The sequence below is a fragment of the Salvelinus sp. IW2-2015 genome, linkage group LG27 (assembly GCF_002910315.2).
Source record: "Salvelinus sp. IW2-2015 linkage group LG27, ASM291031v2, whole genome shotgun sequence".
NCBI lineage: Eukaryota > Metazoa > Chordata > Actinopteri > Salmoniformes > Salmonidae > Salvelinus > Salvelinus sp. IW2-2015.
The window spans coordinates 34,425,315-34,439,040 of NC_036867.1; the positions used below are offsets into that span (position 1 = coordinate 34,425,315).

The following is a 13,726-nucleotide window of genomic DNA, read 5'->3' on the forward strand; positions in this document are numbered from 1 at the left end:
TCGTCACCAAGCTTAGGACCCTGAGACTGAACACCTCCCTCTGCAACTGGATCGTGGACTTCCTGACGGGCCGACCCCCGGTGGTGAGGGTAGGCAACATCACACCTCCACCACGCTGACCCTCAACACCGGGGGGGGGCCCACAAGGGTGTGTGCTTAGTCCCCTCCTGTACTCCTTGTTCACCCACGATTGTGGCCATGCACGACTCTAACACCAAGTTTGCTGACGACACAACGGGGGTAAGCCTGATCACTGGTGATAATGAGACGGCCTACAAGGAGGAGGTCAGAGACCTGGCAGTGTGGTGCCGGAACAACAACTCAATGTCAGTATGACCAAGGACCTGATCGTGGACTACGGGACACTGAGGGGGATGAGCACGCTCCCATCCACATCGACGGGACTGCGGTGGAGCGGGTCGGAAGCTTCAAGTTCCTCAGTGTCTAAAACACTAAGAACTTAAAATGGTCCGCGCACAACGTGAAGAAGGCACATCAGCGCCTCTTCCCACTCAGGTTTAAAAGGTTTGTCACGTACACTCAAATCCTCCAAAGTTCTACAGCTGTAACATTGAGAGCATCTTGACTGGCTGCATCACTGCTTGGTATGCCAATAGCACCACCCTCGATTGCATGGCGCTACAGAGGGTGGTGTGGACAGCCTAGTACATCACTGGGGCCGAGCTCCCTGCCATCCAGGACCTCTATATTAGGCGGTGTGAAAGGAAGGCCCGGAAAATCATTAAAGACTCCAACCACCCAAGCCATAGAATATTTGTTCTCTCTGCTGCCACACGGCAAGCGGTACCAGTGAATAAAGTCTGACACCAACAGGCTCCTGAACAGCTTCTATTCCCATGCCATAAGATTGCTAACAAAATGGCTACACGGACTGAGTTGACCTTTTTGTATTTTATTCTTATTTTTGCACCGTCTATGCACACTACTGCACCACAACTCGCGATCAGTGTGTCACAAACACACATGCACATACATTTATACTGACTCTATACACACACACACACACATCACATATACCCTGCTGCTACTCTGTTATCACATATCTGATGCCTAGTCACATTACACCATACATACAGTGGGGCAAAAAAGTATTTAGTCAGCCACCAATTGTGCAAGGTCTCCCACTTAAAAAGATGAGAGAGGCCTGTAATTTCACATAGGTACACTTCAACTATGACAGACAAAATGAGGAAAAAAATCCAGAAAATCACATTGTAGGATTTTTAATGAATTTATTTGCAATTATGGTGGAAAATAAGTATTGGTCAATAACAAAAGTTTATCTCAATACTTTGTTATATACTCTTTGTTGGCAATGACAGAGGTCAAACGTTTTCTGTAAGTCTTCACAAGGTTTTCACACACTGTTGCTGGTATTTTGGCCCATTCCTCCATGCAGATCTCCTCAGAGCAGTGATGTTTTGGGGCTGTTGCTGGGCAACACGACTTTCAACTCACTCCAAAATTTTCTATGGGGTTGAGATCTGGAGACTGGCTAGGCCACTCCAGGACCTTGAAATGTTTTTCGAAGCCACTCCTTCGTTGCCCGGGCGGTGTGTTTGGGATCATTGTCATGCTGAAAGACCAGCAACGTTTCTCTTCAATGCCCTTGCTGATGGAAGGAGGTTCACTCAAAATCTCACGATACATGGCCCCATTCGACACGGATCAGTCGTCCTGGTCCCTTTGCAGAAAAACAGCCCCAAAGCATGATGTTTCCACCCCCATGCTTCACAGTAGGTATGGTGTTCTTTGGATGCAACTCAGCATTCTTGTCCTCCAAACACGACGAGGTGAGTTTTTACCAAAAAGTTCTATTTTGGTTTCATCTGACCATATGACATTCTCCAATCTTCTTCTGGTCATCCAAATGCTCGCAAACTTCAGACGGGCCGGACATGTACTGGCTTAGCAGGGGACACGTCTGGCACTGCAGGATTTGAGTCCCTGGCGGCGTAGTGTGTTACTGATGGTAGGCTTTGTTACTTTGGTCCCAGCTCTCGCAGGTCATTCACTAGGTCCCCCCGTGTGGTTCTGGGATTTTTGCTCACCGTTCTTGTGATCATTTACCCCACGGGGTGAGATCTTGCGTGGAGCCCCAGATCGAGGGGATTACAGTGGTCTTGTATGTCTTCCATTTCCTAATAATTGCTCCCACAGTTGATTTATTCAAACCAAGCTGCTTACCATTGCAGATTCAGTCTTCCCAGCTGGTGCAGGTCTACAATTTTGTTTCTGGTGTCCTTTGACAGCTCTTTGGTCTTGGCCATAGTGGATTGGAGTGTGACTGTTTGAGGTTGTGGACAGGTGTCTTTATACTGATAACAAGTTCAAACAGGGGCCATTAATACAGGTAAGAGTGGAGGACAGAGGAGCCTCTTAAAGAAGAAGTTACAGGTCTGTGAGAGCCAGAAATCTTGCTTGTTTGAGGTGACCAAATACTTATTTTCCACCATAATTTGCAAATAATCATTTAAAAATCCCCTACAATGTGATTTTCTGGATTTTTTTCCTCATTTTGTCTGTCATAGTTGAAGTGTACTATGATGAAAATTACAGGCCTCTCTCATCTTTTAAGTGGAGAACTTGTGGGCTGACTAAATACTTTTTTGCCCCACTGTATCAACCTCTATAGGGTCAATATCCCTACACATTTGTAAATATGGTCCTGGAACTGAACCTGCATATWTTGTRGTGTGCTTGTTTTATCGTGTTCTTTTAATATCTCGTGTTTTGATTCTACCTTATTTTTAGTATTAAATGGTTCTTTGTGCATGTCATGTTGAAATGTGAARCTTATGGGCGAGTCCCWRYGKWMCGCAGGGCAAAATGTATTAAAAAGCCACAGGTGGCAGAATGTGCCTTTRCGCGCTCTACTCAACATGTGTAGCCCTGCTGCRGTGACCAGGACGCTCCGRCTCACAGTTCACCACCGCCAGACACTGTCAGTGGCGCTGGACGGCTTTGTGTCTGGTGGTCGGAGGTTCAAATCCGGAGCCAGCAGACACTTAGGACAAAATTTKCAGACAACGATAGAAACAAGTCCGGAGAAGTACAAAACAATAGACGATCTACGTGGACCTAGTTTGGCCACGACGGTGTATTGGCTGTTCGTGAAGGGATATGCAGATAAGAGCCATGCGATGCAGGTAAAATGAATCCCACAGTGCCTCGCTTAATTTCTGCTGTATGGCTAACTGCATACATGTAGTGAGTGCACGTTATCGAGTGAATTAAGGAATATCGACATTTTTAACGATGTAGACTAAGAAGCTAAATTCGATTTTCCATCACAATTAATGTGAGTTTAAGAATATTTTTTTTGCAAGAGAAAATGTAAGTAACTTTTAAACTATCCAGATCATTTTCCATCAATGGATGTCGATGTAACTTGTTTTGACGACTGCTATGATTAAACAAAGCCCGAGGTGTGGTGTATATACCACAAAACCCCGAGGTGCCTTATTGCAATTATAAACTGGTTACCAACGTAATTAGAACATAATAAATATTTGTGGGTCATTCCCGTGGTACACGGTCTGACGTTATTTTGTGGCAGATGTAAAGACTACAAACAGTTATAAAATGGCCTATTTGCGAGATTGACTTKTTTCAATAGGCATAGGCTACTGACTAAAATCTGGGTTTATAATTGCAATTCAATTTTGACATGGTTTGCTGAGCTAGATGCAAGTAGCCTATAGCCCCCTGATAGGCCAACATCTAATTTCAGGGAAAAGTCCACAATGAAACTGACAAATGTTTAGAATGATACATTTGCAATAGAGCTGTGACCATGATCACAATTGATAACTGCAGCACTCTCAACCGGTGCTCCCTTTTTCAGTCTCACCTCTGCCAATTGAATGAATGTATACTATTGTTACACAAAAATATGGTATAAGAATACCCTGTACTCATCAAGAAAYAGCACATACAAACACCAGTACCTGGTTTCCCTTACCTATTGAAATCAAGAAGAAGAAAATAATAATGGTGAAATAGACCAGTTTACTGCTGTGCAATGTCACATGTACTGTATATCAATAAAGACTAGGGTAGGCTAATTTATTTTGGAGATATTCTTAATTGAAATAAATGATCAAGGTGGTTCTGGAAGTATTCTCAGGGTGATTATTGGGTTGTATAAACATGAGTGCTTTCCCCCCACAATGCTGGCCTTCAAATTTGTTTCTAAAATCAGGCAAGACTGGAGAGATAACAGGCTTGAGCCTGCTGCCGGAGGTTCAGAGAAACAACCCTTCTCTAACTGTGTAGCCTAATAGAAACCAGCTCTTTCAAAAGGGCATAATGCTGTCTTGAACTTACATAGTTGAGCCTAATATAACCGTTACAAATTATCAAGTCATTTTGAGAAATAGAGCTCACATGCGAGACGTCACTTCGCAATAGAAACTTTCTCCGTTTGAAAAATATCCTTTTCTATAATTCTCATTTGCACTTATGAATTTACCATGTTAAATATAACTGTACTTATTTATTTGTTAAACGTTAGCTCACAGAATTTAGGGTTTTCAAGCCTTGTACAACTTTTTTTATCCCCTTCACAAACCATGGGCCAGACCAAACCCGAAAGCATAATTGGCAGCAGGGAGATCCAATCATAACATTTGGAATTGAGTAGTACTGTGTAGAAAGCCAGTACATATGGTGGTTAAATCATTTCACATCCATGAAATGTATCATAGCATATTATTGAGGGGGGTCAAATTGGCTCTGATATTTGTGGGATCATATGCACCTGGCTTCATGGTTGATTTATGACTAATTAGGTTAATAAGTAGTTTATATACACTGTGAACAAAACATTAGGAACACCTTCCTAATATTGAGTCCACCACCTTCTTCCCTCAAAACAGCCTAAATTTGTCGGGGCATGGACTATAACGTGTCAAAAGCATTCCACGAGGATGCTGGCCCATATTGACTCCAATGCTTCCCACAGTTGGATCAAGTTGGCTGGATGTCCTTTGGGTGGTGGAACATTCTTAATACACACGGGAAACTGTTGAGCATGAAAAACCCAGCAGCGTTGTAGTTCTTGACACACTCAAACYGGTGCGCCTGTTACCTACTACCATACCCCGTTAAAAGGCACTTAAGTCTTTTGTCTTGCCCATTCACCCTCTGAATGGCACACATACATAATCCATGTCTCAAGGCTTAAAACTCCTTTAACCTGTCATATTCCCTTCAGCTACACTGATTGAAGTGGATTTAACAGGTAACATCAATAAGGGATCATAGTTTTCACCTGGATTCATCTGGTCAGTCTGTCATGGAAGGAGCAGGTGTTCCTAATGTTTTGTATACTGGGAGTATATTTTGTGAATCATAAATTCATATTTAATATTGGACTGTCTCACTGTGCATTTCCAGAATCAAAGATCTTCTTCTCTTTTCCCCCAACCCAGGTTGAACACAAGAAACTGTACGGGCCCATCTGGCGCTCGCGGTTCGGCCCGTTTGATGTGGTGAACGTGGCGTCTCCAGAGCTTATATCCCAGGTGATCCGTCAGGAGGGCCGCTACCCGGTCCGGACAGAGCTGCCACACTGGAAGGAGTACCGCGATATGAGGGGACAGGCCTATGGACTCCATGTGGAGTGAGTGGCCAATGAACCACATCAAGGACTATTCCTAGATTGGGTGTAGGAAAGGGAATGGATAATACTTACTTACACCCACTGTTCCCTCAAAACAAAATTGGGGCACTGAGGACATTTTAGTTCTTGTGAGCAGAAACTTTAATGTGAGAATTTTGTGCAACTTCCGCCGCACGTTTACAGTAAACCCTGCAGCTGTACCATTACAGTTTTAGACAGTAGCCAATAGGCTATTGTGGCTATTTGAGCATAATGTAGGTCTACTGTACCAACAAAACCAATGGAGCAAATCCCATAACATTTTCACGTGTAAATAGCTTTTRATTTCTGTGATATAGCTTACAGTAGYCTATATGTGGTGTTCAATTCRGGCCTATATTGCATTTGATTTTTAATAACGTTTTTACATTATGAAACGCTTGATATTAATAATGTTTTACTTGGTTTGTAACACCATGGGCCAAATAGGTGACTKTAAATTGCATTGTATGATGCAAGAAACCACTTTACAAAATAAAATGTATTATTATTACCATACAGAGAATTAGACAAGTTAGGATATTCAAGCATGTCTCAAAATACAACACTGCCCCTTTAATTAAGATGTAAGCTTTTTACYTGATTAGCTTTTCAAAGAGAGCTTGAAATGTGGCCTACAATAACTYCCCATTGCTGACCTACAGTGCCTTGCGAAAGTATTCACCCCCCTTGGCATTTGTCCTATTTTGTTGCCTTACAACCTGGAATTAAAATAGATTTTTTGGGGGGTTTGTATCATTTGATTTACTACCACTTTGAAGATGCAAAATATTTTTTGTGAAACAAACAAGAAATACAGAAAACTTGAGCGTGCATAACTATTCACCCCCCCAAAGTCAATACTTTGTAGAGCCACCTTTTGCAGCAATTACAGCTGCAAGTCTCTTGGGATATGTCTCTATAAGCTTGGCACATCTAGCCACTGGGATTTTTGCCCATTCTTCAAGTCAAAACTGCTCCAGCTCCTTCAAGTTGGATAGGTTCCTGCTGGTGTAGCAATCTTTAAGTAATACCACAGATTCTCAAATGGATTCAGGTCTGGGCTTTGACTAGGCCATTCCAAGAAGTTTAAAGGTTTCCCCTTAAACCACTCGAGTGTTGCTTTTGCAGTATGCTTAGTGTCATTGTGCTGYTGGAAGGTGAACCTCTGTCCCAGTCTCAAATCTCTGAAACGTTTCAGAAGACAAACAGGTTTCCCTCAAGAATTTGCCTGTATTTAACGCCATCCATCATTCCTTCAATTCTGACCAGTTTCYCAGTCCCTGCCGATGAAAAACATCCCCACAGCATGATGCTGCCACCACCATGCTTTACTGTCGGGATGGTGTTCTCGGGGTGATGAGAGGTGTTGGGTTTGTGCCAGACATAGTGTTTTCCTTGATGGCCAAAAAGCACATTTTTTGTCTCATCTGACCAGAGTACCTTCTTCCATATGTTTGGGGAGTCTCCCACATGCCTTTTGGCGAACACCAAACATGTTTGCTTATTTTTTTCTTTCAGCAATGGCTTTTTTCTGGCCACTCTTCCGTAAAGCCCATCTCTGTGGAGTGTATGGCTTAAAGTGGTCGTATGGACAGATACTTCAATCTCTGCTGTGGAGCTTTGCAGCTCCTTCAGGGTTATCTTTGGTCTCTTTGTTGCCTCTGATTAATGCCCTCCTTGCCTGGCCCGTGAGTTTTGGTGGGCGGCCCTCTCTTGGYAGGTTTGTTGTGGTGCCATATTCTTTAAATTTTTTAAATAATGGATTTAAATGGTTCTCTGTGGGATGTTCAAAGTTTTTGATCTTTTTTTAGAACCCAACCATGATCTGTATTTCTCCACAACTTTGTCCCTGACCTGTTTGGAGAGCTCCTTGGTCTTCATGGTGCCGCTTGCTTGGTGGTGCCCCTTGCTTAGTGCTGTTGCAGACTCTGGGGCCTTTCAGAACGTGTACATATACTGAGATCATGTGACACTTAGATTGCACACAGGTGGACTTTATTTAATTAATTATGTGTCTTCTGAAGGTAATTGGTTGCACCAGATCTTATTTAGGGGCTTCATAGCAAAGGGTTGTAATGCAAAAAAATAGGAAAAACGCCAAGGGGGTGAATACTTTTRCAAGGCACTGTATATTTATGCAATAAGGCGGCACGGGGTTGTGGTATATGGCTAATATACCACAGCTAAGGGATGATCTCATGCACGACACAACGTGGAGTGGCTAGATACAGCCTGTCAGAAAAATCAGCATTCAGGGCTCGAACCACCCAGTTCATAATTTTGATACGATCACAGAAAAAAAACATTAATCTATATAGTGCAAACTAATGCGGCGAACTCAGTAAAGTTCAATCTCTTGGGTCTCTGCATGGCATTTCTTCAGCGCGGCAGTCCTGGAGGAGGTGCGCAGCTTAGAGGGAACATTGCTTACACCCTATGCTTCAAAGATACACTATGACTGTTATTGGTAATAAATCATTGCCTTGGGTAAAAGCAATATTGGTCTGGTTTGAGGAAACCATGGTCCTACAGGTAAACTTGTTTCAGTAGTACCTCCACCTCAACATTATCCGTCTAACCTACAGGTAACTGCCAAAATAAAGGAAACGCCAACATAGCGTCTTAAATGGGGCATTGGGCCACCACTAGGTCGCCAGAAATGCTTGAATGCGCCTTCGCATAGATTCTACAAGTGTCTGGAACTCTATTGGAGGGATCTGACACCATTATTCCATGAGAAATGTAATAATTTGGTGTTTTGTTGACGGTGGTGGAAAAAGCTGTCTCAGACGCCGCTCTATAATCTTCCATAAGTGTTCAGTTGGGTTGAGATCTAGTGACTGACACACACACTTTAAACCCCCTTTGCTCCATTGAGAACCCTATTTCAAAGTCACTGAGATCTCTTCTAGCCACGGTAGCCAAAATAATAGGCAACTGGGCATTTTTAGACATGACCCGAAGCATGGTGGGATGTTCATCGCTTAATTAACTCAGGAACCACACCTGTGTGAAAGCAGCTGCTTTCAATATACTTTGTATCCCTCGTTACTGAAGTTTTCCCTTTATTTTGGCCGTGACCTGTAGATATACCTCCACCCCTTTATTCTGAATATCTACTGTAGATTCACTGTCTGTCTCCTGTCCTCTCCTACAGTAAAGACCTACAGTGGTACCGTATCCGTAGTGTCCTGAATCCAAAGATGCTGAAGCTAGCGGAGGTATCTGCGTATGCGCCTGTCATCCACCAGGTGGTAGGGGACCTGCTACAGCGTATTGAGAGGCTACGCCTCCGCAGTCCGGACCACACCACCGTACCAGACCTCACAGCAGAGCTCTACAAGTTTGGCTTTGAAGGTGTGATACCATTGATTCATTCAGTATTTTTTTATGCTTTTAACCCCTTCAGAAACACACACACACCCAGTGGGGTTGGAAGCCAGGGTCTGCCACAGTGCCCCTAGGGCAGCTTAGGTAAAGTGCCTTGCTCAGGGGCACAACGGCAGGAGATGGCATCTAGGATACCTAGAATCCCCACCAGCTCTGTGTAGTCCTCATTRTTCATTGTGTTCTCTCCGTCCCTGCAGGGATCTCTTCCATCCTGTTTGAGACGCGGCTGGGTTGTCTGCAGGAGGAGATCCCTAAGGACACGCTGAAGTTCATCGCTGCAGCCAACGWCATGCTAACCCTGTCTGAGACCGTCCTCTTCCTCCCGCTCTGGACACGCAACRTCCTGCCCTTCTGGAAACGATTTATCCAAGCCTGGGACGACCTGGTGAATGTAGGTATGTTTGTAAATAATGTCAGGGGCTCCTTCTATTGAGCGACAAGYGGACTTAAATGTGTAGGTGGAAAGTAGACRTGGTAGGTTCGACCTCTACAATGGAAGCATATGGTTGTTTCTATTGCCCTGTCAATTGCACGTCAGCCACTGTCAGCCGCTAAGCACTGTTGAGAAGTGTCGGAAATCGCAGACCTATGTGGGAACTTTGTTAATGTGGGAGGCAACCCGTCTGCCTAGGGAGACTAACTGTTGAGCTATGTTCACTATTKAGACTCATTTTGTGTTTGTGTGCGTCCCCTACATGAATGTGTGTGTTCAATGTATTTCTTTATAAACCYTCAGCTCAGCGTCTGATTGACCATAAGTTGGCGCAGATGGATGCCCAGGTGCTTGCTGGGAAGCAGGTGGAGGGGATGTATCTCACCTACCTGCTGTCCTGTGATAAACTGACCCTGGGAGAGGTGTACATCTGCGTCACAGAGCTGTTGCTGGGCGGAGTGGACACGGTGAGAGGAGAGGGTCATGGGAKGTCATACAGAGAGGAGGGTGGTGCCATACACAACAGCAGGTTCACGTTCAGTAGGGTACACCRTAAACAAACCGTTTGCAACAGAAAATGAACATGTGAATTTCTCATTGGCAAAATGCTATTATTTCCTCTCCATTTCAAAGTGTTTTCTTCTGTTTTGTGCCTACTGGACACATCCTAGGGAATGGGTGGAGGTGTATTTTGGCTTTAAGATGACATGATTCTCCCCAGGCCATAAATACTGAGACCATTTCCTTTAGTTTGTTGACATACACTGCAAATATATATATATATATATATTTGCAGTGTAACTTTTTATTTGTTTTTGAGGGTACAAAATGTACTCGTACACAAACGCATGTAACCACAGACAAACAAACACACAGTAACCATACAAACACAGCAGGACCTGCCCGACTGCATTCCCTGGAGCAGTCTGGGCTTGTCTTTGTCAAGCGCCGCTTGCTGCTCTCTGGAAGCTGTTGCTGAGTAAAACACAAGCCTCGAGCTCTATTTATTCCACCTTTTATGTAACGTCATYGAGATAAAAAATGTGTTTTGCTTACTGGGAATCAGTGTTCTCACTTTTATTCAATGACTAGATGTCACTTGAAATGATCTAATGTTCCAAAGTAAATTCCTCAGCTGCTTTGATGATGAATTGATGTCAATAAATGTTGATGATCACTGATAACTTGTCTCTGATACAGCCTCCACCACTCCCTCAACTTTTAATATATATATTTTTTTTAAACATCAGCATTTTAATTGTCCATGTCAATAAATGTTGATGATCACTGATAACTTGTCTCTGATACAGCCTCCACCACTCCCTCAACTTTTAATATATATATATTTTTTAAACATCAGCATTTTAATTGTCCAAGTCAAATTTCCCCGCAGGGACAATAAAGTATACTGAACAAAAATCTAAACGCAACAATTTCAAAGATTTTACTGAGTTACAGTTCATTTAAGGAAATCAGTCAATTAAAATGTATTAATTAGGCCCTAATCTATGGATTTCACATGACTGGGAACACAGATACRCATCTGTTGGTCACAGATACCTTAAAAGAAAAAGTAGAGCCTGCCGAGTGGCGCAGCGGTCTAAGGCACTGCAGTGCTTGAGGCGTCACTACAGATCCAGGTTTGATCCCGGACTGTGTCGCAGCCGGCCGCGACTGGGAGACCCATGAGGCGACGCATAATTGTCCCAGCGTCATCCGGGTTAGGGGAGGGCGCACGTACTCTGACACGGTCGCCAGTTGTACCGTGTTTCCTCCGACACATTGGTGTGGCTGGTTTACAGGTTAAACGAGCAGTGTGTCAAGAAGCAGTGCGGCTTGGCAGGGTCGTGTTTCGGAGCACCCGTGGCTCTCGACCTTCACCTTTCCCGAGTCCGTATGGGAGTTGCAACGATGGGACAAGACTGTAACTACCAATTGGGGTAAAAATAATGATAAAATGAGAGAAAAGTTGGGGCATGTATCAGAAAACCAGTCAGTATCTGGTGTGACCACCATTGCAGCGCGACACATCTCTTTCACATAGAGTCGATCAGGCTGTTGATTGTGGCATGTTGTCTTACTCCTCTTCAATGGCTGTGCAAAGTTGCTGGATATGGGCGGGAACTGGAACAAGCTGTTGTACACGTCGATCCAAATTATCCCAAACATGCTCAATGGGTAACATGTCTGGTGAGAATGTCCCAGTTCTTGCATATTCAGCTTCCAGGAATTGTGTTCAGATCCTTGCGATATGGGGCAGTGCATTATCATGCTGAAACATGAGGTGATGGCAGCGGATGAATGGCACGACAATGGGCCTTASATACCGTGATGAGATCCTCTGTGATTTCAAATTGCCATTGCTAAAATGCAACTGTGTTCGTTGTCCGTAGCTTATGCCTGCCTATAGCATAACCCCACCACCACCATGGGGCACTCTGTTTACAATGYCGACATCATCAAACAGCTCGCCCACACGACACCATACACGTGGTCTGCGGTTGGGAGGCCGGTTGGACGTACTGCCAAATTCTCTAAAACAACATTGGAGGCGGCTTATGGTAGAGTAATGAACATTCAATTCTCTGGCAACAGCTCTGGTGGACATTCCTGCAATCAGCATACCAATTGCACGCTCCTTCAAAACTTGAGACATCTGTGGCAGTGTAGTGTGACAAAACTGCACATTTTAAAACATACTTTTATTGTCCCCAGCACAAGGTGCACCTGTGTAATGGTCATGCTTTTTAATCAGCTTCTTGATGTGCCACTTGTCAGGTGGATGGATTATCTTGGCAAAGGAGAAATGCTCACTAACAATTGTGCACAACATTTGAGAGAAATAAGCTTTTTGTGATAATGGACAATTTCTGGGATCTTTTATTTCAGCTCATGAAACATGGGACTAACACTTTACATGCTGCGTTTATATTTTTGTTCCGTATATATCATATCACTTCACCCTAAGTAAACCCCTCTTTCTTTCTATCGTCCTTCTCCTTTCGCCTCAGACGTCCAACACCTTGTCGTGGGCATTGTACCTCTTGGCTCGCGACGCCGCGTCTCAGGACAGGCTGTACCGTGAGATCATGTCCGTGTGTCCGGGAAGACAGCAGCCCAGATCAGAGGACCTGAGCAGGATGCCCTACCTGAAGGCTGTCATCAAGGAGACTCTAAGGTGAATACACACACGCACGTAGGCACAGATGCATGTACACGTACACACATCCAGGTTCTAAGGTGAACACACACGCACACACACGCACCAAGAACAGCGACCTGCAACTGGCCTCTTGTTTTGAGCATGCCTGGTCAAAGAGTTTGTGTGCTTGCATTTCCCTTTCCCTAATTATACTGATGATGATAATGACTGATAAGTGAGTGCAGAGGGTCAAGGTATGGGACATGCTTTTTGGACAGTGTATATAAGGGGGGGGGGGCAGGCAGTGTCCTTATATAACCTGAATGGTGTGTTCAAATGTCATAAAGAACAGGTGTAAACTAACAGTGAAATGCTTACGGGTCCTTCCCAACAATGCAGAATACAATATATATTTTTTATAATAATAATAAATAAAAAAACATTAACACAAGGAATAAATACACAATAAGTAATGTTTACTTGGCTATATACACGGGGTACCAATACTGAGTCGATGTGCAGGTGTATGAGGTAATTGAGGTAGATATGTACATATCGGTAGGGGTAACGTGACTAGGCAACAGGATAGGATAGATAATAGACAGAAGCAGCAGCGTATGTGATGAGTGTGGGTGTGTGTGTGTGGCAAATGTGTGCCTGTGTGTACGTGTTGTCTGTGGGTGAGTATGTGTTAGTGTAAGTATGTGTCAAAAAGAGTGTGCAAAAAGGGTCAATGCAGATAGTCCAGGTAGCTACAGTTGAAGTCGGAAGTTTACATACACTTATGTTGGATTCATTAAAACTCCACACATTTSTTGTTAACAAACTATCATTTTGGCAGGTCAGTTAGGACATCTACTTTGTAGATGACAAGTAATTTYCCCAACAATTATTTAAGGACAGATTATTTCACTGTATCACAATTCCAATGGGTCAGAAGTTTACATACACTAAGTTGACTGTGCCTTTAAACAGCTTGGAAAATTCCAGAAAATGATGTCATGGCTTTAGAAGCTAGGTAGGCTAATTGACATCATTTGAGTCAATTGGAGGTATACCTGTGGATGTATTTCAAGGCCTACCTTCAAACTCT

At 43.6% G+C, this 13,726-nt stretch overlaps 1 protein-coding gene across 1 annotated transcript in view; it reads left to right on the top strand.

Annotated features, from left to right (window-relative positions):
- The first annotated feature begins 2,890 nt into the window (after positions 1–2,890).
- The window catches only part of LOC111953394 (sterol 26-hydroxylase, mitochondrial), a 14,225-nt gene continuing 3,389 nt past the window's right edge, over positions 2,891–13,726 (top strand). The window contains exons 1-6 of the mRNA XM_070435537.1: positions 2,891–3,170; positions 5,457–5,647; positions 8,826–9,025; positions 9,256–9,453; positions 9,795–9,958; positions 12,503–12,672. Of these exons, the coding sequence (XP_070291638.1) occupies positions 2,904–3,170; positions 5,457–5,647; positions 8,826–9,025; positions 9,256–9,453; positions 9,795–9,958; positions 12,503–12,672 (1,190 nt within the window). The 5' untranslated portion in view covers positions 2,891–2,903. The remainder of the gene's footprint in view (positions 3,171–5,456; positions 5,648–8,825; positions 9,026–9,255; positions 9,454–9,794; positions 9,959–12,502; positions 12,673–13,726) is intronic.